The sequence below is a fragment of the Lithobates pipiens genome, unplaced genomic scaffold (assembly GCF_037356315.1).
Source record: "Lithobates pipiens isolate NorthernLeopardFrog02 unplaced genomic scaffold, aLitPip1_a1.2 Scaffold_16, whole genome shotgun sequence".
Taxonomy (NCBI): Eukaryota; Metazoa; Chordata; class Amphibia; order Anura; family Ranidae; genus Lithobates; species Lithobates pipiens.
Window position 1 is genome coordinate 193839081 of NW_027507748.1, and position 24090 is coordinate 193863170.

At 44.0% G+C, this 24090-nt stretch overlaps 1 protein-coding gene across 1 annotated transcript in view; it reads left to right on the forward strand.

The window, feature by feature from the left end:
* OTC (ornithine transcarbamylase) overlaps positions 1-24090 on the forward strand; it is a 139605-nt gene that overhangs the window by 102068 nt on the left and 13447 nt on the right. Inside the window, exons 8-9 of the mRNA XM_077480865.1 lie at positions 5651-5800; positions 20488-20625. Of these exons, the coding sequence (XP_077336991.1) occupies positions 5651-5800; positions 20488-20625 (288 nt within the window). The remainder of the gene's footprint in view (positions 1-5650; positions 5801-20487; positions 20626-24090) is intronic.

Consider the following 24090-nt stretch of genomic DNA (forward strand, 5'->3'; position numbering starts at 1 on the left):
CCTCAGTGGTAGATTCCAAAACGCCATTTCTTTTCAGGGAAGGCCATTCTGGCTTTCTACCGACATGTGGGAGGCAATGTTTTGGCCTCATTATACAGGGCAGTAAGGTGCATATTACCGCTGACTCATGGTCCAGCAGGCATAGGAAGGGACGTTACCTTCATGGCACACTGGGCAAGTCTACTGGCAGCTGGTTCAGTATTGTTGGAGCTTGTTCCGCCACCACGCCTCCAAAATGCTAGTGATGATTCTGCCACAGCTCTCTCCTCCACCCCCTCCTCTTCTTCCTCTATGGCCTCGTCTACAGATTTGTCCACTGAATCAGTGGTTCTCCGTAAGTGTTCAAGGGGCTATGCTGGCAGTCAGACAAAAAGAAGCCATGCTTGGTCTGCTTAGGGGAAAGGAGCCACACTGGGGCAGAGTTTCTGTCAGCTCTGCAGGGGCAGGCTCAGAGGTGGTTGACACCATGCCAGCTTTAGCCAGGAATGGTTGTATGCGACAATGGCACCAACCTTCTCTCTGCCCTCCAACAGGGACACTTTCCATGTTTGGCACACGACCTGAATTTGGTGGGGCAGCAGTTCTTGAGCAGGGACCCAGGCTTACAGGATCTCCTGAGGCAGGCCAGAAAAGTCTGTGGTCATTTCCACCGGTCATACAATGCCAGTGCTCGGCTGACATTCAAAGGGAATGCAACCTGCCCACCAACCGCCTCATTTGTGATATGCCCACCAGGTAGAACTCAACGTTGGCAATGCTGCAGCAGCTGAACACACAGCAGAGGGCCATCAATGAGCACCTGTGTGAGTATTGCACCAGGAAAGGGCCAGGGGAGATTGGCTTCTTTTCACCATGTCAGTGGCTACTGATCAAGCATGCATGCACTGTCCTGTTTCCATTTGAGGAGGCCACAATGATGGTGAGCAGGGACAATGCATGCATCAGTGACACTGTCCCTCTAGACTTCCTGTTGGAGCACTTTCTTTGTGGAATCATGGACAGGGCACTTGAGGTAGAACAGCGGGAGGAAGAGGAGGACTTCCTTACCTCATAAGGCCCCCTTTACCCAGATTGCATTCCAGCAGGCCCGCCAAACACACAGGAAGAAGAGGAGGAGGATTGTGTCAGCATGGATGTAGAGGACAACACTCAGCAGCAGTCTTCAAGGGGTGGATTTCAGTCCCCAGAAACCCAAGGAGTTGTACGGGAGCAGGTAGTTACGGATCATGTGATCCTTAGTGACCCAGAGGACTCGGAATCAAAAGCCTGCGAAATGGCCCCTAGGATTTGTGGTATCAAGGAGAGGGATCATTACTGGCTGGCAACCCTTCTTGTTTGATGTTACAAGGCTGAGGTTGCAGAACTCATCCTGCATTTGCAGAAGAAGCAGAAGATGAAACATCTTCAGAAGGCCTTGAAGAAAGGTTTGTGCAATGCATTTACAGACCATGGGAGGTTACAAATTTCCTGGTGCTGGACAACGTGTTGCTGAGGCTTCATTCAGTCAGACGAAGAGCGGTGGAGAAGGTGGCTGGCTGACCGAGGCCCTTTAAATACTTTTTCAGTCCTCAGTGCCAAGGTCTGATTGGTTCAAGCAACCATCGCCAGTGTCTGCATTACTTGGTGCAGGAATATCTAGGGGCAAGAGCAGTCTAAAGCCCCATACACACTATCAGTTTTTCTGCTGAGTTTTTCCTTCAGGTTTACCAAAACCATGTAGTGCAAGGGCCTGCCTGATTGCATACAAATTGAAACTCCTAAGGTTTGACCTCATATTATATGGTTTTGGTAAATCTGAAGGAAAAACTCAGCAGAAAAACTGATAGTGTGTATGGGGCTTTAGAGACCTTTCCAACAAAGCATCCACTGGGTTACTGGGTCTTGAGAATGGACCACTGGCCAGAACTTGCTCAATATGCAATTGAGCTCTGGTCTGTCCTGCATACAGCATGCATTCTGAATGCACATTCAGTGCTGCTGGAGGGTTTGTAATGGATCAAAGAGTGTGCCTGTCCACAAACTCCGTTGATAGGCTCACATTCATAAAAATGAATCAGTCTTGGATCAGCAGCTATCAAGAACCTGATGCTGATGTAACTAATTGAATTTGTTATGGATGTGGGAGCCTTTGAAGACTGCCTATGCTGACTATCCTATTCCTCCTGAATCTTGATGATGCTAGCTTACAACAATATTTTTGGCTTAGGGCACCACCACCACCCAAGGCCAGGGGTGGATCCAGAGTCTAGTCTCGGGAGTGGCACTGCCAGAAAATATATTTTTTTGCGGGCAATTTATCGGGGCAATGGCTGGTGTTAGCGCTTTCATCATCACTGCACCATGGTTGTTATGGTGTCAGGATGATTGAAGCTCATTATTTCTATTATTACATTGTAATATCAAATGATGGTTCAACTCACCATACTGCTGAATCAGTGAGAGGCCTGAGTTTGTTACTTTCCACGTCGACCTGCCTTCAGATGCAGATTGTCACTTGCCACGTCCCTGCCACAAGTTGCGGATTCCCACTTACCTGCCACCAGATGCAGATTGTCACTTGCCACAGGTGACGGATTTTCACGTGCCACGTCCCCTGCCACAAGTTGCGGAATGTCACTTGCCACATCACCTGCCACATGTTGCTGATTGTCACTTGCCATGTCACCTGCCACACGTTGTGGATTGTGACTTGCCACACCACCTGCCACATGTTGCCGATTGCCATATGCCACGTCACCTGACACACGTTGCTGATTGCCACTTGCCACGTCACCTGCCACATGCTGCTGATTGTCACTTGCCATGTCACCTGCCACATGTTGCTGATTGCCACTTGCCATGTCACCTGCCACATGTTGCGGAATGTCACTTACCATGTCCCCTGCCACATGTTGCTGATTGCTATTTGTCACATCACCTGACACACGTTGCTGATTGTCACCTACCACAACACCTGCCACACGTTGCTGATTGCCACTTGCCATGTCACCTGCCACATGTTGCAGAATGTCACTTGCCACGTCACCTGCCACATGTTGCTGATTGTCACTTGCTACATCACCTGCCACAGGTTGTGGACTGTCACTTGCCACGTCACCTGCCACACGTTGCTGATTGTCACTTGATACGTCACCTGCCACAGGTTGCAGATTGTCATTTGCGATGTCACCTGCCACATGTTGCTGACTGTCACTTGCCACACATTGCTGATTGTCATTGGCCTGCTAAGGTGCAAATTGTCACTTGCCAGAGTGAAGACAGGCAGCAGAGAGATGATGTAATCTCCCTGTTGCCCGCGGCTGCACGGTGAGGGTGGAACTGCAGTGAAGGCGGGTAGTGAGAGATGATGCCTGCACATGGACTGGCCAGCACATCTGCTCACCTGCCGACTGGCCCGCCCACTCACACACCCGATGGCTACCCTGCCCACCTGCCTGCACACTCACCTGCCGACCCCCGCTGACTGGTCCGTCCGCTCATTAACCAGCTCGCACGGTCACCCGCCCACTCACTCATTCTCTGACTGGCCAGGCCATCACTGATTTCTAGGGGGGCAGTTGTCCCATTGCCCCTCCCCCAGATCCGCCCCTGCCTAAGGCCCAATTTTTCTTCCCCTGTTTAACAGGGGCATGTAATTACAATATTCAATATAATATTTCAATGCAGGTCCTGTTCCTGTGCCCAACAAGAGTACCTGTGAGGGCTTACAGTGTGGTGGCACCACCACCCAAGGCACAATTTTTCTGTCTCTGTTTAACAGGGGCATGTAATTACAATTCTTGACATAATATTTCACAGCAGAGCATGTTCCTGTGCCCAACAAGAGTATCTGTGAGGTGTTACATTGTTGTGGCACCACCACCACCACTCAAGACCCAATTTTTCTGTCCCCCCTTAACAGGGGCATGTAATTACAATTTTTGATATAATATTTCAACGCAGGGCCCCTGCCTGTGCTCAACAAGAGTATCTGTGAGGGGTTACAGTGTTGTGGCACCAACACCCAAGGCCCAATTTTTCTGCCCCCCTTTAATAGGGGCATGTAATTACAATTTTCAATATAATATTTCAACACAGGGCCTGTTCCTGAGCCCAACAAGAGTATCTGTGAAGGGTTACAGTGTTGTGGCACCAACACCACCCAAGGCCCAATTTTTCTGCCCCTGTTTAACAGGGGCATGTAATTACTATTCTTGATGTAATGCTTCACAGCAGGGCCCATTCTTGCACCCAACAAGAGTAGCTGTGAGGGGTTACAGTGTTGTGGCACCACCACCACCACCACCCAAGGCCCAATTTTTCAGCCGCTGTTTAACAGGGGCATGTAATTACAATTCTTGATATAATATTTCCCAGGAGGGCCTGTTCCTCCTCCCAACAAGATTAACTGTGAGGGCTTACAGTGTTCTGGTACCACCACCACCAAAGGCCCAATGTTTCTGGCCCTGTTTAAGAGGGGCATGTAATTGCAATTTTTGATATAGTATTTCACAACAGGGCTCATTCCTGCACTCACCAAGAGTAACCGTGAGGGCTTACAGTGTCCTGGTACCACCAACACCTAAGGCCCAACTTTCTGCAGAGTATATAGGGCAGGCTGTATAGTATATATACTGCTGTTCAGAGTACATAGGTCCTGGGGGCCCCCTCCCACGCCATATTTTTTTTAAATTTGGGTGCAGAGTTCCACTTAATATCCATACCAGACCCAAAGGGCATGGTAATGGACTGGGGGGGGGAGGGGTGCATGCCTTTTTTTTCAATGATTTTCATCTATATTGCCGGTGTCTTATCATATAAGGTCCTCCATCCGATAGTGTCCGCTGCGTACTGCGCATGCGCAGTATACAGCAACACAGATTCCGAAAATTGCCGAGGATGAACAGCGCCTGCGCCGTGAGTCCAGGTTCTATCCCCACTATCCAAGTGGACATAGAGTAGCAAGATAAAAGAGCTGAGCGCAGCGAGGCCGAGCCCGAAGCGTGCCGAGCTAAGCTCGCCCGCGAGGTGCCCTCTAATATTCAGAACCCTATGTCCGCTTGGATGGTGGGGCTACCACCTCCACTCATGTTCAGCAGTACGGCGCGGACACTATATGATGGCCGGACACTATATGGCAGAACACCGGGACCCGACAATGCATTACAGCCACGAGTAGTTTTGAATTAAATTTTTTCCTTTAGAAATTTAATTTTGCTGTGGTATTGTTCTAAACACATGAAAAAATTACTATTTTACAGGCATACAAAGGACACCCCCAGGCACGATATTTAAAGAAATATTTCATTTTTATTGTTTCACTTTAAGCATTATTAAAATCATTGGTCACGTTTTTAAAGCTTTTTTTTACATTGATACATGTCTCCTGGGGCAGGACCCCGGTGCCCAAACACTTTTTATGGCAATAAATTGCATAGAAGCCTTTAAAATGAGCACTTTTGATTTTTCATGTTCGTGTCTCGGGGGGTGTTTGGCTCATCCCTAATCAACACATTTACGGAAAACATACTCACTTTTGAGTGTACTTTAAGTATGTAGGGTTGTATACACCAAGGCTTTTACCGTTAATGTCCCAAGGGGTTGTGTAATATAATGTTAACGTGCACCAATAAAAAGAAAGCTAGACTTAACTTAACTTTTTGTCTTCTAGTGTGGCACCAAGCTTCTCATGACAAATGATCCTTTGGAAGCTGCCAACGGAGCCAATGTGTTGGTTACAGACACGTGGGTGAGCATGGGCCAAGAAGAGGAAAAGAAGAAACGTCTGCTAGATTTCAAAGGTTATCAGATCACAATGAAGGTACATGATGAATGATATTGGTATTTGGGAAAAAAAAGTAAATGACCTTGTCAGTAGAACACTTTTTAACCACTTTTAACCTTAGCAGTCAGATAAAGCTATATACTGCTTGTTATACGTAACAGAGGAAAAGGGTTGCAGAATAAACAACTTCCTAATTCAAAATTAAGAATTCATTCTTAATTTAGAATTGGCCCTGCAGACACCACCCGGCTCTACAGACATTGATTGAAAAATGAAAGGAGCCGGGGGAGAAAAAAGTCAGCTGAACTATTACTACAGCCAGTTAACTGCAGTCACTGTTGGTATATTCTGACAACTAAAGGTCCTGGACATATGAATATAACAGCCAGCAGCAGGAAAATTGTCCATCCATTCTGTTAGTGTGGATGGGGAAATCAAGTGTTTTTCTTTTGTTCAGACCACTTTTCTCTCCTGTGACCAGCTTAACAGCACAACTACTCTGCTGTAAGGTTGAATCACTCCCTAACTGATCATGTATTTGTAATTGTCAACTGTTTATCTGGGATGCTGTGTCCATGGCAGCCATCGGGACTTGAAAGCCATTACTTCTGTAGGGGGCTTTGGAATAAATCTGTAAGGATGGAACTATTTAGTAAAATTGTTAAATTCACAGAGCTTCATAAATATATGAGAAAAAGCTACCAATGGTATTTGCCAATGGGAAATATTTGCTAAAGCTGGAGAGCGCAAAATCTGGTGCATCTCTGCATAGAAACCAATCAGCTTTTAGGTTTTATTATCAAAGCTCAATTGAACAAGCTGAAATTAGGAGCTGATTGGCTACCATTCACAAATACATCACATTCTGAGTGCTCCAGTTTTAGTAAATCCTCCCCAATGTACAATAACTTGTGGCAGTAAGGGGCTTGGGACATCATATAGTTATCGTTGCTAGTTAACATGCAACAGGTTAGACCATCCAATATGAATGGGCTGCCAACACACCGCAATGGACACAAAATAAACCTGACCCGTTATTTGTTACGCAGCACACCACATTGAATAGCAACACACTACACATGCAGCAGGTGTGTTGCCAGATGTTTCAATAATAGTCATTCATGTAAATTACCGCAGTGCACAAGTGTGAATGTCCTAATTAAATGTGAATGTTTTAATTAGGTATGAATGGCTTAAATGTCTGTATATTCCAGAGGAAAAGAAAAAGTGAAACATGGTATCTCATTAAGAATATATCTTCTGCTATGAAAAATAGATTGTTTCAGAATCATTTATAACTCTGGAAAGGTAAATTTACCAACTGAGAAAGCTATATAATCAGCAAGAACTATGTCATCGGTGCTAAAGGTTTTTTTTTACTGTTATGCCCCATACACATGATCAGAAATTCCGCCAGCAAAAGTCCGATGAGAGCTTTTGGTTGGAAAATGCGATCGTGTGTATACTCCATCAGACTTTTGCTGGCCGAATTCCTGTCAGCAAAAGATTGAGAATATGTTCTCGATTTTTCAGTCACAAAAAGTTCCAAACGGAAATTCCGATCATCTGTACCAATTCCGACGCGCAAAATTCCTACGCATGCTTGGAAACAATTTGAAGTATTGAACTTAATTTTCTCGGCTTGTCATAGAGTCGAAAGTTCAGTGAACTTTTGTGTGACCATGTGTGTGCAAGCCAAGCTTAAACGGAATTCCGTCAGAAAAACCATCCAAGATTTTTCAGACGGAAATTGTGTACGGGGGCATTAGGCATTTAAATTATTGGAATTCTCTTCATCTGTAGATCTTCATCTGTAGATTGTAATGAGAATGTATGAGAGCGACCAGATTGTATTGTATTAAGATAAGTTTGCTGTGTTGCCCTGACGCAAATGTTTATGGGTTGGATTTTTTTTGCTCACCGCCAGGATTGAATATTTACCAAGAGAATTTCCTCCTTTCTTGCTAATTAATTCTGGTCAATGGTGCATTCTCTCCAGGAAGAAAGTAACTTAAATAATGATTAGCCTTTGCAGTGTTGATTGTGCAAAGCAAATATTAGTTGTTTCCCTTAGTCATTGTCAAGGAGTGAGCCTCTGTGTCACCCTGGGGGGGTGGTGTCGGCCGGCTCAATATAAATTAGCCAATATTCGGCCCAGGTGTATGGTATCTGGTCCAACAGAAACTGTCCGAATGTCCGGTTTCTATCTAAGGCAGTGGTCCCCAACCTTTTTGGCACCAAGGACCGGTTTTGTGGAAGAATATTTTTCCAAGGCCCGGTGGGGGGGGGGGGGGGGTGGGGGGGGGAATCGCGATGTGGTGCGTTATCGGTTCAATCATCCTGATACCATTGCATAAATAATATTTAATGTCCCATTGCAGAAATAATATTTAATGTCCCATTGCATAAATAATATTTGATGTCCCATTGCATAAATAATATTTGATGTCCCATTGCAGAAATAATGTTAAATGTCCCATTGCAGAAATAATATTTAATGTCCCATTGCAGAAATAATATTAGATGTCCCGTTGCAGAAATAATATTTGATGTCCCATTGCATGAATAATAATAAATGTCCCATTGCAGAAATAATATTTAATGTCCCATTGCATAAATAATATTTGATGTCCCATTGCAGAAATAATATTTGATGTCCCATTGCAGAAATAATGTTAAATGTCCCATTGCAGAAAAAATATTTAATGTCCCATTGCAGAAATAATATTAATTTCCCATTATAAAAATATTAGGAGTGCAGAGTGCACTGTACTTACTGTTCCAGCATGGGAGTGAGGGGAGGAGCCGTTGGAGACTGCGGGAAAGTAAGTTCAGTGAGGGTGGGCGGGGAGAGATGAGGTCACACTCTCTCTCTCATTAGCCGCCGCTTCTCTGTGTAGCCAGCTTATGGTAGGGCGGGACAGCGGCGCGCCTGTGCGTAGCGCAGAGGGATGAGGTCATGTCTCTGCTTGTTCGGCCGCATCGCTGACAGTTTTCTCCGTCAGCTGCGAAGCTGACCTTAGCCGGCCGCGGCACGGGGGTTGATGATCTCGGACCTGACAGTGTCCTTGGAGCTGCGGCCCACCTAGAGAGGCGGTACGGCCCGGCTTTGGGCCGCGGCCCGGGGGTTGATGACCCCTGATCTAAGGGGCATAACTGAAAAAACATCTGATCAGTGCTCCCAGCCAATGGCTGGATAGTTTGTACAGCAGCTCCTCCCTAGCTCTTCTTTTTTTTTCATTCAGCCCGCTGGGTAACTAGAGCCTTCAGGGTCCCGATGCAAGAAACCATGAAAGACCCCCCAACCCTGACAAAGGTCCTTTCCTCCAAGCCCGGAGCCCTCAATCTCCATCTCCACAGCCTCAGCTGTACAGAATGAATGGACAGGAATAGGTCTGTAAAGAGCTTACAATTCATTCCCAAATCGAAGCACAGAAAACACAGTTACTATGCTTCAGTTATAAATGGACTCAGTAAGTGCTGTATCGATCCCCAGAAGAGTCGAGTGTGATAAGAGGGGGCACTGTGAAAGGAGGGGCAGTGTGACAAGAAGGGGCAGTATGATGGGGGCAGTGTGATAAGAGGGGGGCAGTATGATGGGGGATATTGTGACAAGAGGGGGCAGTGTTGCAGGAGAAGGGTACATGGGAAGTGTGACAAGAGAGGGGCAGTGTAAAGAGGGTGGCACTGTGAAAGGGGGCAGTGTAAGAAGAGGGGTAAGTTTGATGGGGCGGTGTGACAGGAGGAGGGGAAAGTATGACAGAGAGGGGGCAGAATGATGGGGGCACTGTAACTGAAGGGCAAGTATGACAGGGGAGTATTGTGACATGGGGGCAGTGTGACAGGTGGGGGGAGTGTGACGGGGACAGTATGACGGGGCAGTGTGACAGGTGGGGGCAGAGAAACAGGTGGGGGCAGTGTGATAAGAGGAGGCATTGTTATGGTAGGGGGCACAGTATGCTCAGATGACGGGCCTACCTTAGGAGAAGCCTAGAGGCAAGAAGCGAGAGCTGGAGTTGGAGGTGGAGCATGCAGGCGGAGCCGGCAGTCCTGGAAACTTACGACTGCCAGAAACACTTAGCACCAAGCTGGATAGAAGGCGTGACGGGCAGCGTATAGCAGAATCAATGCCCTGAATTTTGCTCCTGCAGCCACTGACTGCCTGCTTCTCCTCCTCTCACTCCTGCAGGTGTTCAGCGGCTGTAGGAGAAAAATGCAGGGAATTAGTTCTGCTATATGTTGCCGGCCCTGCTGTCCCTCTCATCCAGATGTAGACAAATGTGACGGGGGGCTCACAAGCCCTCAAAGCATGAGGCCAGGTTGAAGTTAGGACCCCTATAGTTACGTCTCTGCTCTGTGTCACCGATAGCAGCAGAAGACTGTACCTGTGGTGACTTCTCTTCTCTAGAGCTGCTGCTGCTGGTACTAATGTTGGGCTGCAGTCAGATACTAGAGTGTGACCCTCTGAATTTGCTATGGAGATAGCCAACATTTCAGGGAGGACCAACACATAGTGTTAAGGTGAATAACATTTCAAGTTGTAACGAGGGTGTTTTCCAAGGATGTCCTGAGAGACAGATGCTGAGTACAAGCCAAGTTGTACATCTTCCATTGTCTTAATACACAATGTCAGCCAGGCAACTCCAGATGACTCCTTTAAACAGGCACTAATCTGAGATTAACCACTTCCCGACCAGCGCATGACGATGTACGTCGACAGAATGGCACGGGCAGGCATATTGGCGTACAGGTACGTCCAATATTCGATGCCGCCCTGCCATCGGGAGCGCGCCGCCGGCGGCGTGCTCCCGCGCTGGTCGGGACCCCCGTGAGTCCGGTCGCGGGACCCGCGGACTCGATCGCCGCGGGCATCCCCGCGATCGTCTCACGGAGCGGCCGAATGGAGGAAATGCTGTGTAAACAACATTTTTCCATTCTGCCTAGCAACTAGTGACGCTGATCTCTGCTCCATGTGATTGGAGCAGAGATCAGTGTACACTAAATGAAAGCCCAACCCCCCCACAGTTAGTAACACACCCCTAGGAACACTTAACCCCTACACTGCCACCCACTGGTTAACCCTTTCACTGCCAGTGTCATTTACACAGGAATCACTGCATTTATATAGCAGTGATTACTGTATAAATGACAATGGTCCCAAAAATGTGTCAAAAATGTCCGATGGGTCCCCCACAATGTCGCAGTCACAATAAAAATCGCAGATCGCCGCCATTACTAGTAAAAAAAAAAATAATAAAAAATTATTAATAAAAATGCTATAAAACTATCCCTATTTTGTAAACGCTATAACTTTTGCGCAAACCAATCAATAATCGCTTATTGCGTTTTTTTTTACCAAAAATATGTAGAAGAATGCGTATCGGCCTAAACTGAGGGAATTTTTGGGGGATATTTATTATAACAAAAAGTAAAAAATAATGCGTTTTTTTCAAAATTGTCGCTCTATTTTTGTTTATAGCGCAAAAAAAAAAACCGCAGGGGTGATCAAATACCACCAAAAGAAAGCTCTATTTGTGGGGAAAAAAGGACGTAAATTTTGTTTGGGAGCCACGTCGCACGACCGCGCTATTGTCAGTTAAATCGACGCAGTGCCGAATCGCAAAAAGTGGTCTGGTCTTTAACCAGCAAATTGGTCCGGTCTGAAAGTGGTTAAGCTGCCCTGATGAAGCCAGATGTTCACCTGAAGCATGATAACACAGTGAAACTTTGTTCATGAGAGGCATACTACAGTGTACGCCCATGCAAGGCTGTGTTTTATTCACACAGTGAAGCACAGGTGTTCTGTTCATCCCCATGCAGGCATTCTCATTGATGTCAATTGGGATGCAGCAGCTGCACCAACGCAGCCACTGCTCTCAACTTGACATCTGTGTGGGTGCAGGTGCATGTCCCTGAACTCACACTGTCTGCGTTTGGGGCTGTACACCTACACAGATGGCAGATGGCAGATTGGGAGCAGCAGCTTTGTCCGTGCACCTGCTCCATCCCTTTTGACATTAATAGGACTGCCTACATGGGCCCTTGCATGGGTGCACCCTATAGTATGTCCTGTGTGAGCAAGGCCTAATGCAGAAAATGATCCAGCAGATGATAAGTGCAATAATTCTAAACTCAACAGGTTTGTACACTTCAGGAAGAATGCAAGAGGTACACAGCTCTGGGCTAATTATTAGAGTTTTGAATAGTACTTAATGGAACATTAGGCTTTCAGCACTGTTACAGCTTGACTCATGGATCTTTTTTTTCCTGTGTTGATAAGGTATGTAAAGACTTTTCAAGGTTAATCCAGCATTTAGAAACATTACAAAACATGCTAAGTTATAATGGACTGCATTCACAGAATGAACTCGCATCAGATGTTATATGTGTCAGGGCACATTTTGGCAAAATATCACATGCAGTCCTGAAACTGTCAATTAACTAGACCGCTTTCAAGAGAAACGCCGAAAACAATCAGTAAATACCATATAAAGAGTAAACCGCACTATTCAAAAAAAATTAAAAAATGTAAATAAATCCCCTACAAGTAGCAACCCTAATCGTAATACTCCGATAATAGACTGAATAAGTGAAAAAAGTGAGCTGCGCTAAAAGAAAAAACCTCTACTCAAAAAATCTCTAATCACAAAAATACATCAATAATCACAAAGGAAAATAGTGACAAAAAGGGATAAAAAATTTGGCTTGAAAGATTAAAAATTTAAATAGATTATATCAGTGAGTAATATCTAAACATATAAGTGACAAAAATTAATCAGTGCCAGTAATATAATTACCGTATATACTCGAGTATAGGCCGACCCGAATATAAGCCGAGGCCCCCAATTTACCCCCAAAAAAACTGGCAAACTTATTGACTCGTGTATAAGCCGAGGGTGAGACATGCCTGTCCATCCCTGTGTGTGTGTCCGTCCATCCCTGTGTGTCCGTCCATCCCTGTGTGTCCGTCCATCCATCCCTGTGTGTGTGTGTGTCCATCCATCCATCCATCCCTGTGTGTGTGTGTCTCCATCCATCCATCCATCCCTGTGTGTGTGTGTCTCCATCCATCCATCCATCCATCCCTGTGTGTGTGTGTCTCCATCCATCCATCCATCCATCCCTGTGTGTGTCTCCATCCATGTGTGTGTGTGTGTGTGTGTGTGTGTGTGTGTGTGTGTGTGTGTGTGTGTGTCCAGCCTACCTTTGTCCCGAGCCTCCGTCCCGTGCCTTGCCTCCTTGCCTCCGTCCCGTGCCGTGCCTTGCCTCCTTGCATCCGTCCCGTGTCGTGCCTTGCCTTGCCCCCGTCCCGTCCCGTCCCGTCCCGTCCCGTGCCGTGCCGTGCCGTGCCTTGCCTTGCCTCCGTCCCGTGCCCTCTTCGTCGGCGGCCATTGTAAAGTTCAAAAGCTGCGCCGCCGCCTTCGCCTGTGATAGGCGGAACACTGAATTTCCCAGCAGCCTGTGTTCCGCCTATCACAGACGTCGTATCATCCTCGTCCGTAGTACGAGGATGATACGATGTCCGTGATAGGCGGAACACAGGCTGCTGGGAAATTCAGTGTTCCGCCTATCACAGGCGAAGGCGGAGCCGGAGGCGCGGCTTTTGAATAGAATGGCTGCTGTCTGTCTGCTCGACACGCTGATCGAGCGGGCAGACAGCGATGACTCGAGTATAAGCCGAGGGGGGCACTTTCAGCCTCAAAAAAGAGGCTGAAAATCTCGGCTTATACTCGAGTATATACGGTAACATTAGTTATATATCCCTTATATAAAAATCACATAAATTATCAGTAATAAAGAAAATAAAACACACACCACCAATTCATTATAATAAATAAGCAAAAAAATCAACCAAAAATTTTAGAGAGAATAAAATCAGAAAAAGTCCCAGAAAAATTATCCAAATGATAGTGATGATTCTTCCAAAGTGAAAATATGGAACTGACACCCACAATGTTCTATGTTAAAGGAAATCCAAGCAATCACCTCCACCAGTGAAAAGGGGGGCCGCTTACCAGAATTATAGATCTCAGTGTCAGTGAGATCAACAAGGCAAAAGCACAGGAGTTCTGGATGAACCGTCACATGAGCCACACAGCCTTTATCCTTGATGCAAAACCTCCAGACACGGAACGAGGATATTGTGTATCATATAAAAAATCAAAAAAGCACTCGCATAGCGTAAAACCTCTTATTTTAATGGAAATAAAAAAGTGGACAATATTGCACTCACATGTATACAGAAGAATATGATCGTATAAGCAGAAAAAATGAGCCGGCCGGCTCTCGTGTGCCGTCCGCACTTCCTGGTTGGGCGTAGAACGCAGTGACGTCAGCACGCCGTACCTCCCTACGCGCGTTTCGTCACAAACGGACGTGCTCATGGGATGCGGGACGGCGTTCTGACGCACCGCCTATATACCAAAACAAAAAACAAGCAGCCTCGGTCTGAGCTCCATATCGTCTCCCAGTCCACCATATTGCATGAGGGAAAGAGGACAAAGAATGCCCTACTGCCTCCCAATCTGCCATATTACATGAGGGAAAGAGGACAGAAAATGCCCTACTGCCACAATAGGCTAGACCTGTTGATATATCATTAACCAACAAAATTAGCTGGGAGCCACGAGTTAGAGCTGTGGGTCGCATAAATCCACAGTGCATGTAAAAACCATGCTAAAATAAATTCTCTTTCACCTAAAAAAATTTTTTTTTATTTACTTCTTTCTTATAATCAAAAAAGACCATATACATAAAGAGGTTCAATCAAAATTTCACACATATATATATGTCTAAAAAAGGAAGAAAAAATGTCCCCTCAAAAAAAATTGTTTTTTTTTATTAAAAAATATATTTATTTGAATAATAAAAAAATAATGCATAAAAATTAAATACAAATCGACCCGAGCAAAACCATCTAAATGGGTAAGCAAGGGGCTTATACTGCAAAAAATTATTAACAGTTGTATATGCAAGGATGCCAACCTCATAAAAAAGGAATGTAATAATAAACCTGGTTAAAAACGAGAACCCCATAAAAATCGCTTAACAAAGACTCATGGAACTCACACCAAGTTCACAGCAAAAAGAGAAAAAAGGCCTAAAATAGACAAACTATTCCAGACAGTTAAACATTGTATGTAAAGAATTTTTTCCAAAAAGGAAAGGAAATATCATGCATTGTCAATAAACGCATTTACGTCCACTTCAATATTAAGGCCATGAGGGGTATAACTTTTTAATTTGTGTATCCACATCATTTCGAGTTTCGAGATGCTTCTCACCAAATGGGTTCCCCTCCAATGGGGATTAAACTTATCAATCCCCAAAAAAATGGTGTTAGTGGGGTCCCTATTGTGCACCAAGAGATAATGTTTGGAAACCGAATGTTGGGTATACCCCCTACGGATATTCCCAATGTGTTCATTCAGACGTACATATACTCACTGACACTGAGATCTATAATTCTGGTAAGCGGCCCCCCTTTTCACTGGTGGAGGTGATTGCTTGGATTTCCTTTAACACAGAACATTGTGGGTGTCAATTCCATATTTTCACTTTGGAAGAATCATCACTATCCTTTGGATCATTTTTCTGGGACTTTTTCAGATTTTATTCTCTCAAAAATTTTTGGTTGATTTTTTTGCTTATTTATTATAATGAATTGGTGGTGTGTGTTTTATTTTCATTATTACTGATAATTTATGTGATTTTTATATAAGGGATATATAATTAATGTTAATTATATTACGGGCACTGATTAATTTTTGTCACTTATATGTTTAGATATTACTTACTGATATAATCTATTTACATTTTTAATCTTTCAAGCCAAATTTTGTATCCCTTTTTGTCACTATTTTCCTTTGTGATTATTGATGTATTTTTGTGATTAGAGATTTTTGGAGTAGAGGTTTTTTCTTTTAGCGCAGCTCACTTTTTTCACTTATTCAATCAGTAAATACCACATGAAAAGACATTAAAATCCATTCACACAAGGAAATAAATAATTAATTGAATGCAGAAATTAAGTAGTATATAAAAGAAAGGACCTTCGCGCTACTACGTAGAAGAAAAAATAGGGTATATAAATACCTCTAAAAATAAATCAATAAGAGCAAATAAACACTAATAAATAATTACAAAGTGCACGTGCAAAAAAATTCAAAAAATGCAGCAAGACGAGATAGTGAACACAAACTACCAAATACAGTGAAGTACAAAATGAAGTCCTGCGCAAAATATGCCAAAATAATACAGTCCTGAAATTGCTAAGTGCAAAAAACTGTGTGAAAATTTTTTAATAGTGTAACAAGATAGTCCATATATTCATAAACACCAACGATGAGAAATGGATGGACAAACGGTGATAAACAATCCCAGGGGAAAGGGCTCACAGAACTCTCACCTTAACCACTTGCTTACTGGGCACTTAAACCCCCCTCAGTCCCAGACCAATTTTCAGCTTTCAGCGCTGATGCACTTTGAATGACAATTGCGCGGGCATACAACACTGTACCCAAATGAAATTTTTATCATTTTTTTTTCCACAAATAGAGCTTTCTTTTGGTGGTATTTAGTTACAGCTCGGAGTTTTATTTTTTGCTAAACAAACAAAAAAAGATGCAAAAAAAAAAAAAAAAAAAATCATGTTTTAATAGTTTGTTATAAAATTTTGCAAACGGGTCATTTTTCTCCTTCATTGAAGTGCGCTGATTAGGCGGCACTGATGGCTGCATTGGTGGGCAGTGATGGGCTGCATTGGTGGGCACTGATGGGCTGCATTGGTGGGCACTGATAGGCTGCACTGGTGGGCACTGATAGGCATAGTTAAGGCGGCACTAATAGGCACAGATAAGGCGGCACCGATGGGCACAGATAAGGCGGCACTGATGGGCAAAGATGGGCACAGATAAGATGGCACGGATGGGTGGCACGGATAAGTGGCACGGATGGGTGGCACGGATGGGCACTGATAGGTACCACAGATAGATGGGACTGATGGGCACTGATAGGTGGCACTGATAGGTGGCTCTGATAGGTGGCACTGCTGGGCACTGATGGGCGGCACTGCTGGGCACTGATGGGCGGCACTGCTGGGCACTGATGGGCGGCACTGGGGTGCAGCACCTTTGAGGCAGATTTTGGGTGGCACTGTGGGTGGCACTGTGGGTGGCACTGTGGGTGGCACTGTGGGCACTGCTGGGTGGCACTGTGGGCACTGCTGGGTGGCACTGTGGGCACTATGGGCACTGCTGGGTGGCACTGACAGGGGGGCACTTACTTTATTTCAGGATGGCACTGCGGGTGGCAGGTGGGCACTGGCAGGGGGCAGGTGTCCGCTTGAATTGTTGGCCGTGATCGGGACTGATGTCCCGAACACGGCCGCCGGCGATCGGCTTTTTTTTTTTTCTCCTCGCGCTGTCAGCGCGAGGAGGAATACTAGCCGATTACCGGCTCCGTTTTATCACATGATCAGCTGTCACTGGCTGACAGCTGATCACGTGATAAGGGGTCGGGATCGACCCCTTACACGGATCGGTGATCAGGCGAGTCTCACGGACTCGCCGATCACAGAGCGCGCCGCGCGCGCCCCTCAGGGGGCGCGCAGGCCGCTCGTAACCGGGACGACGTCAATAGACGTAGTCCCGGCAATCTAGGTCCGCGCTAATGCCGTCATTCGGCAATAGCGCGGTACCCAAGTGGTTAAGAAAGGAAATTCAGGCTCATCACAAATTCTGCAAATATCTCACTTCATTCCTCATATTCAGTCATCAGAGGGATCCTTTTACTGTGCCAGATAGAAGATCATTTCTATATCCAGCCACTAGAGGGCCATGATAACTCATGTATAATAATGATGACCAAAACGTGATGATTCGTGATGGATAGCTCAAAAAAAGAGGAGGAGGGGGAAGAGAGAAACAGAGGAGGCCCCAATGGTGTAGTATATAGCGAATCAAATAATCAATTTATTAGTAAAATGGTAAAATCGGACTCTCACATTATATAAGAAAAAAACACAGCAAGAGAAGTTAAAATGGTGGCATGGCGTCTTCCGCCAGTCCTACTGTACTTCCGGTACGTCCTACGGCCACTCTCTACGCGTTACGTCATACCACGTGACTTCTTCATGGGGATCAGTCACGTGGTATGACGTAACGCGTAGGGAGTGGCCGTAGGAGGTACCGGAAGTACAGTAGGACTGGGGGAAGACACCATGCCACCATTTTAACTTCTCTTGCTGTGTTTTTTTCTTATATAATGTGAGAGTCCGATTTTACCATTTTACTAATAATGTATGTAGTAATATTATGTAGCGCCCTTCTCCTAAGGGCAGATGCTATTATATTTCAAATTTAGTTGTCTGAAGCTGCAGTTAGGCTCAGGCTAATTTTTCCTAAAAAGTTCTGGTTTCTGTGTTAGTCCAGCTGGGTTGTACTGGTTCCCATTTGATCGTAGGTGTCGCTGTCACCGCTAGACATGTGCAAAAGGAAAAAATTTGTTTAGTTTCGTTTCGTTTTAATTCGTTAATTCATTAATTTCGTTTAGTTATATTCGTTAACTTCCTTAAATTCATTTTCGGATTTCGTTTAGTTTTCTACCGAATTCGAAAAATCGTCCACATTCGAAAATATTTCAACAAAATCTCGAAAATATTTCTACCGGATTCGAAATGATTTCAACATGATTCGACATTATTTCAACCGCATTCGAAAATATTTTGTGACCCGATTTTAGGGCCATGTATCTCGGGGTCACTTGGTGCTAGACACTTCAGATTTGGATATGTTGTAGTGCTAGTACCATTGTGTTTGCATACCAAATTTGGGGTTTCTAGCTATAAGTGACCCCGAGATATGTGGCCCCAAAATCGGGTCGCAAAATGTCATTCTCTGCTCTATTAACTAATAACATTTTGCGACCCGAATTTGGGTCACTTATAGCTAGAAACCCCAAATTTGGTATGCAAACACAATGGTACTAGCACTACAACATATCCAAATTTGAAGTGTCTAGCACCAAGTGACCCTGAGATACATGGCCCTAAAGTCGGGTCACAAAATATTTTCGAATGCGGATGAAATAATGTCGAATCATGTTGAAATCATTTCGAATGCAGTTGAAATAATGTCGAATCATGTTGAAATAATGTCGAATCATGTTGAAATAATTTCGAATCATGTCGAATTCATTCGTTATATTTCTTTCGTATTCGTTGTAATTTGTTATTTTTTTATTCGGACATTCGGATGCATCAGAATGTCCGAATAAAAAAATAACAAATTACAACGATTACGAAAGAAATATAACTAATGAATTCGACATGATTCGAAATTATTTCAACCGCATTCGAAATTATTTCAACATGATTCGACATTATTTCAACTGCATTCGAAATTATTTCAACATGATTCGACATTATTTCAACCGCATTCGAAATAAATAATTAAATTCGGCCGAATTTCGATTCGTTACGAAACGAATTGCACAAGCCTAGTCACCGCCGATAGGTGTGGAAATGCAGCAGGCTGGATGTATTGAATACTACCTCTTGCACGGAAATAACTCAGTGGGAGTGGCTTCCCTGCTACGCATTCTGGGAGAAGGTATTTAAGGTACCGACACCATTTTTGGTGGTGGTTTTTCCGGGGTCCGCTATCCCGACCTCATGGCCCTCCTGGCCTGGGGTCTGTGTCGCATGGTCCTGTGCCTCGGGGCCGGCTGGCCCGAGGCTTTGCAACTGAGAGGGTAGGCCCAGAAAAGTCTAGGGTCCTACTGATCCAGGGGTGGTCCTGTGCTGTCTCACCTGCGGTAAGAAGCCAAGAAAACTGAAGGATTCATTGGAGGACTTTCCTAGTAGAGGACCAAGCGCAAGGCTGGTATCTCTGGAGGAGCCTGGAAACTCAGATAGAGGACGCAACTCGGATCAACACCCATACAGTATCGCCGAGTCGGCTGAAAGAAACTGGTACTGTATGGTAGTTCTTCTAAACTCTCAAGATTTCTTCGTTTAATTGACAAGTCTGTGGCAGAGACTTTGTTGAGCAGCATCTCATCGGCTGCTAGATCAAGTGAGAGGGCCCTATCAGGCGGTTGCTGGATCCAGTCTGTGGAGCTGTTTGTCCTCTGGATCTGACCAATACCTCTAACCCACAATTACTAGGTGCCTGAACTCCCACTTTATTCTTTGACCCTCTATTGAAGGATTTTTGTGCTTATCCTGAATTAATGTTAAAAAAAGGACTAAGTGTTGGATTCAACATCATTTGGGCTACTTTCCAACGGGACCCTTGTGACGGAGTGGCAAGCAGGTGAGGTAACGGTAAGCCCAAATAAAACCAGCAGCTCCTTCGGGGGTTAGTGCTACACTTAAATAAAGATTTTGGAAGGAACTTAGGTAACCAGTTTGCAGCCTTTTGAATATTGTCTGCATGCCTGGCATGCCCACAGTGGAGGACATAGTTTTGGAGCTTGGGAGCAGTAAGGCTCTTCATGGTCTTATTGACATTATAATCATGACTGTAATTGGACTATCGCTAAAATAAATACTACAATACCATACTATAAAATACCTTATTGGCAATACTAGAAGATATAACACTATGTTGAAAGGCATCAAGTCCAAACCAATCTGTGGTATAATATATCAAAGATAATATTTTGCAGCTGATTTTCTTTCTTATACAGTCCATATTTTCCTCTTGCTTTTCTTTCCATAGACTGCAAAATTAGCTGCTCCCAACTGGATATTTCTTCACTGTTTGCCAAGAAAGCCTGAAGAAGTTGATAATGAGGTTTTCTACTGTCCCAAATCATTAGTTTTCCAAGAAGCAGAAAACAGAAAGTGGACTATCATGGTATGATCAATAAGAAAAATGTTTACACTAGGCCGTCCTGCTCAAGCAATAGCTTATTTTACATACAATTTCTGTTTTTAATGTATATGCACTTATTAGCTATTCCAGCTTAATGCTTGTATGTACTGTACATAAGATGAAAACTGTAACAAGCAGATATTTGGTTCTCTAGTAAAGGTCGCACTTTGGTTTTCTTTCCTTTTCTTTATACTTTGCAAACTGGCACAGTGGCACGTATCTCCACTTTAAATTGCTTGTAAACCTCTGAAATGAAAAATGAACAAAGTGCATCCCTCTATAGTGTGTACTTGCCTCAACCTAGTGCAATTTCTGTCAGCTGTGCATGTTTTTCTGCCCTGCTCTGTGATGTGTAATGTGTGACATCAGATCCTCACCTGCTGCCTGCTGGAGCTGAGAAGTAGATTTTGATCTGTGTGCTTTAGGAGGCTGTAGAGAAGAGAGGGCTGCATAAAAACATGTACAAATTACAGTATGTAGGAGGATTTGTTCATCTCTGTGTATCACCTAAGGCTTGTCATTTCAATGGGTATATGTAAGGGTTTTAACGTGGTTGTTTAGCGGTAATTCTGATACATTTCAAACAAGATATTAATTATAGCGCCAGTAGTTGTAGAAAATAAGACCTAAGCCGTTATAAAATAGGCAGTCAGTAAACACACCTAATTAGAAATTATTTTTCATAGGTCTGTTCAGGGGAGGACTGAGCTGGGGAGAAAAGGGGTAAGGGGTAATTTTTCACTGGGCCATTACTAAAAAGATAAGTTGGACTGGGGTCCTGATAGAAGATACTTTATTATTCTGGCATTGGTCAGAGTGGAATGACCACAGCTGGAAAATTTCTATTTAGATTTACTCTGATATTGTTTACAATGATGCACCTCTTCTTATATATCATATGCAATACTGTACTACAACTATTTGTAGTGTTTCTTTGGGTTTGACAGGCTGACTCCAAACCCAACTGGCTTTTATTGCATATTGGTTATTGCCACACACAATGAAGCAATATTTAAGACTACCCTAGGGGGTGCAATCAGAAGTATCCGGTTCATTGTGGGATATGTGGTGCATTAAAATGTACTGCATTAACAAAATTCCAATGCACTGCGATCGACAAAGAAATTACCTTTTTTGTTCATCAGAGTGGACAACAATCCATGGTATGTACATTGTGGTATGGTACCAGTTGTTATATAGTGTCTACTGTACTGTGAGTTGGAGTGGTGTTCACAATGAGTGTAACTGTAATACATAGAGCTGTGGGTTGATGGCCATTGTGATAATGCAAAAAATAGCAATACAGTAGGGGTTATTTACTAAAGGAAAATCCACTTTGCACTGCAAGTGCACTTGAAAGTGTACTGAAAGTGCACTTGGAAGTAAAGTCGCTGTAGATCCGAAGGGGACATGCAAGGAAAATAAAAAACAGCATTTTAGCTTGCACATGATTGGATGATAAAATCAGCAGAGCTTCGGCTCATTTCAGATCTACCCCTTAGATTTAGAGCGACTGCACTTCCAAGTGCACTTGCAGTGCAAAGTGGATTTGCCTTTCGTAAATAACCCCCAGTATTCTGAGTGGACCCTAACACTTTGCAGTTTCTAATTGAGTAAGGTTGATTATTCAAATTGCTACCGCAAATGTTTTGAGGGCTCTGCAAATGAACGTTTTTCAGTCCAATAGACCCTTTATCTGCACCCTATACAGAATTTAAAAAACAGCCTTTTTTCTGTAAGTTGTAAGGAGAGTTTATGGTATGTTATTACAAGTACTATATAGGCACTTACTGAATGAGACACCAGACCTTCCGCATCCCCACAAGTGTAAGCAATACATTATATGGCCAGAAATATGTGGACACATGCACATCTCCAAATCATCACGCTTAGGTGTTTCCAGTACAAAGACATATTTTATTGTTTGTTAAAATTGGTGTGGAGGGTCCCGAGCAACCTACACAACCCTCTGATCACACTTTCAGAATGAACTGGAAACGGTCTCATTCAACATCAGTTCCTGGCTTTATAAACGCTCTTTTCATAATACAGTGCCTTGAAAAATAATTCATACCCCTTGGAAATGTGCACATTTTGTCATGTTACAACCAAAAACGTAAATGTCTTTTATTGGGATTTTATGTGATAGACCACCACAAAGTGGCACATAATGGTGAAGTGGAAGGAAAATGAAAAATTGTTTTCAACATTTTTTTTACATATAAATGTATGTGGCATGCATTTGTATTCAGCCCCCCTGAGACAATACTTTGTAGAACCACCTTTTGCTGCAATTACAGCTGCAAGAGATGTCTCTACCAGCTTTGAACATCTAGAGAGTGCCATTTTTGCCCATTCTTCTTTGCAAAATAGCTCAGATTGGATGGAGAGCTTCTGGGAACAGCAATTTTCAAGTCTTGCCACAGATTATCAATTGGATTTGGGTCTGGACTTTGACTAGGCCATTCTAACACATGAATATGCTTTGATCTAAACCATTGCTGTATGCTTAGGATCGTTGTCCTGCTGGAAGGCGAACCTCTGGCCCAGTCTCAATTCTTTTGCAGACTCTAACAGGTTTTCTTCTAAGATTTTTCTGTATTTGGCTCCATCCATCTTCCCATCGACTCTGACCACCTTTCCTGTCCCTGCAGAAGAAAAGCAAGGGGATGGTGTGTTCAGGGTGATGTGCAGTGTTAGTTTTATGGGCAGGACAGTGGTGTAGTGGTTAGCAATTTCACCTAGCAGCAATAGGGTCGCTGGTTGAAATCCTGACCACGACACCATCGGCCTGGAGTTTGCATGTTCTCCCTGTGGCTGCATGGGTTTCCTCCCACACTCCAAAGACATTCTGGCAGGTTAATCAGATTCTGTCTATAAATTGGCCTTAGCATGTGTATGTTTGTAAGCGCATCAAGATCCTTTGGGGTAAATGACTGCGCTATATCAAGATGCCACACAACTCTCTCTCTCTCTCTCAGTTTTCTGACACACATAGCATTTTGGTTTTTGGCCAAAAAGTTCATTGTTGGTCTCATCTGACCAGAGCACCTTCTTCCACATGTTAGCTTCTCACAAACTGCAAATGGGACAGATTTGTGGAGTGCACTACTAATAGTTGTCCAACCTGTCAGTTTAGGTGGACAGGCATGTCTTGGTAGGTTTGCAGTTCTGCCATACTCTTTCCATTTTCTGATGATGGATTGAACAGTGCTCCTTGAGATGTTCAAAGCTTGGGATATTTTTTTATAACCTAACCCTGCTTTAAACTTCATCACAACTTTATCCCTGACCTGTCTGGTGTGTTCCTTGGCCTTCATGAAGCTGTTTGTTCTCTAAAAAAAACCTCTACACAGAATAGATGAGATGCAGCTACAGGCATCATCCAGATATCATCTTTGAGTGCCAGCGATTCTGTGCACCATAAGAATGATAATAGCAGCAGTT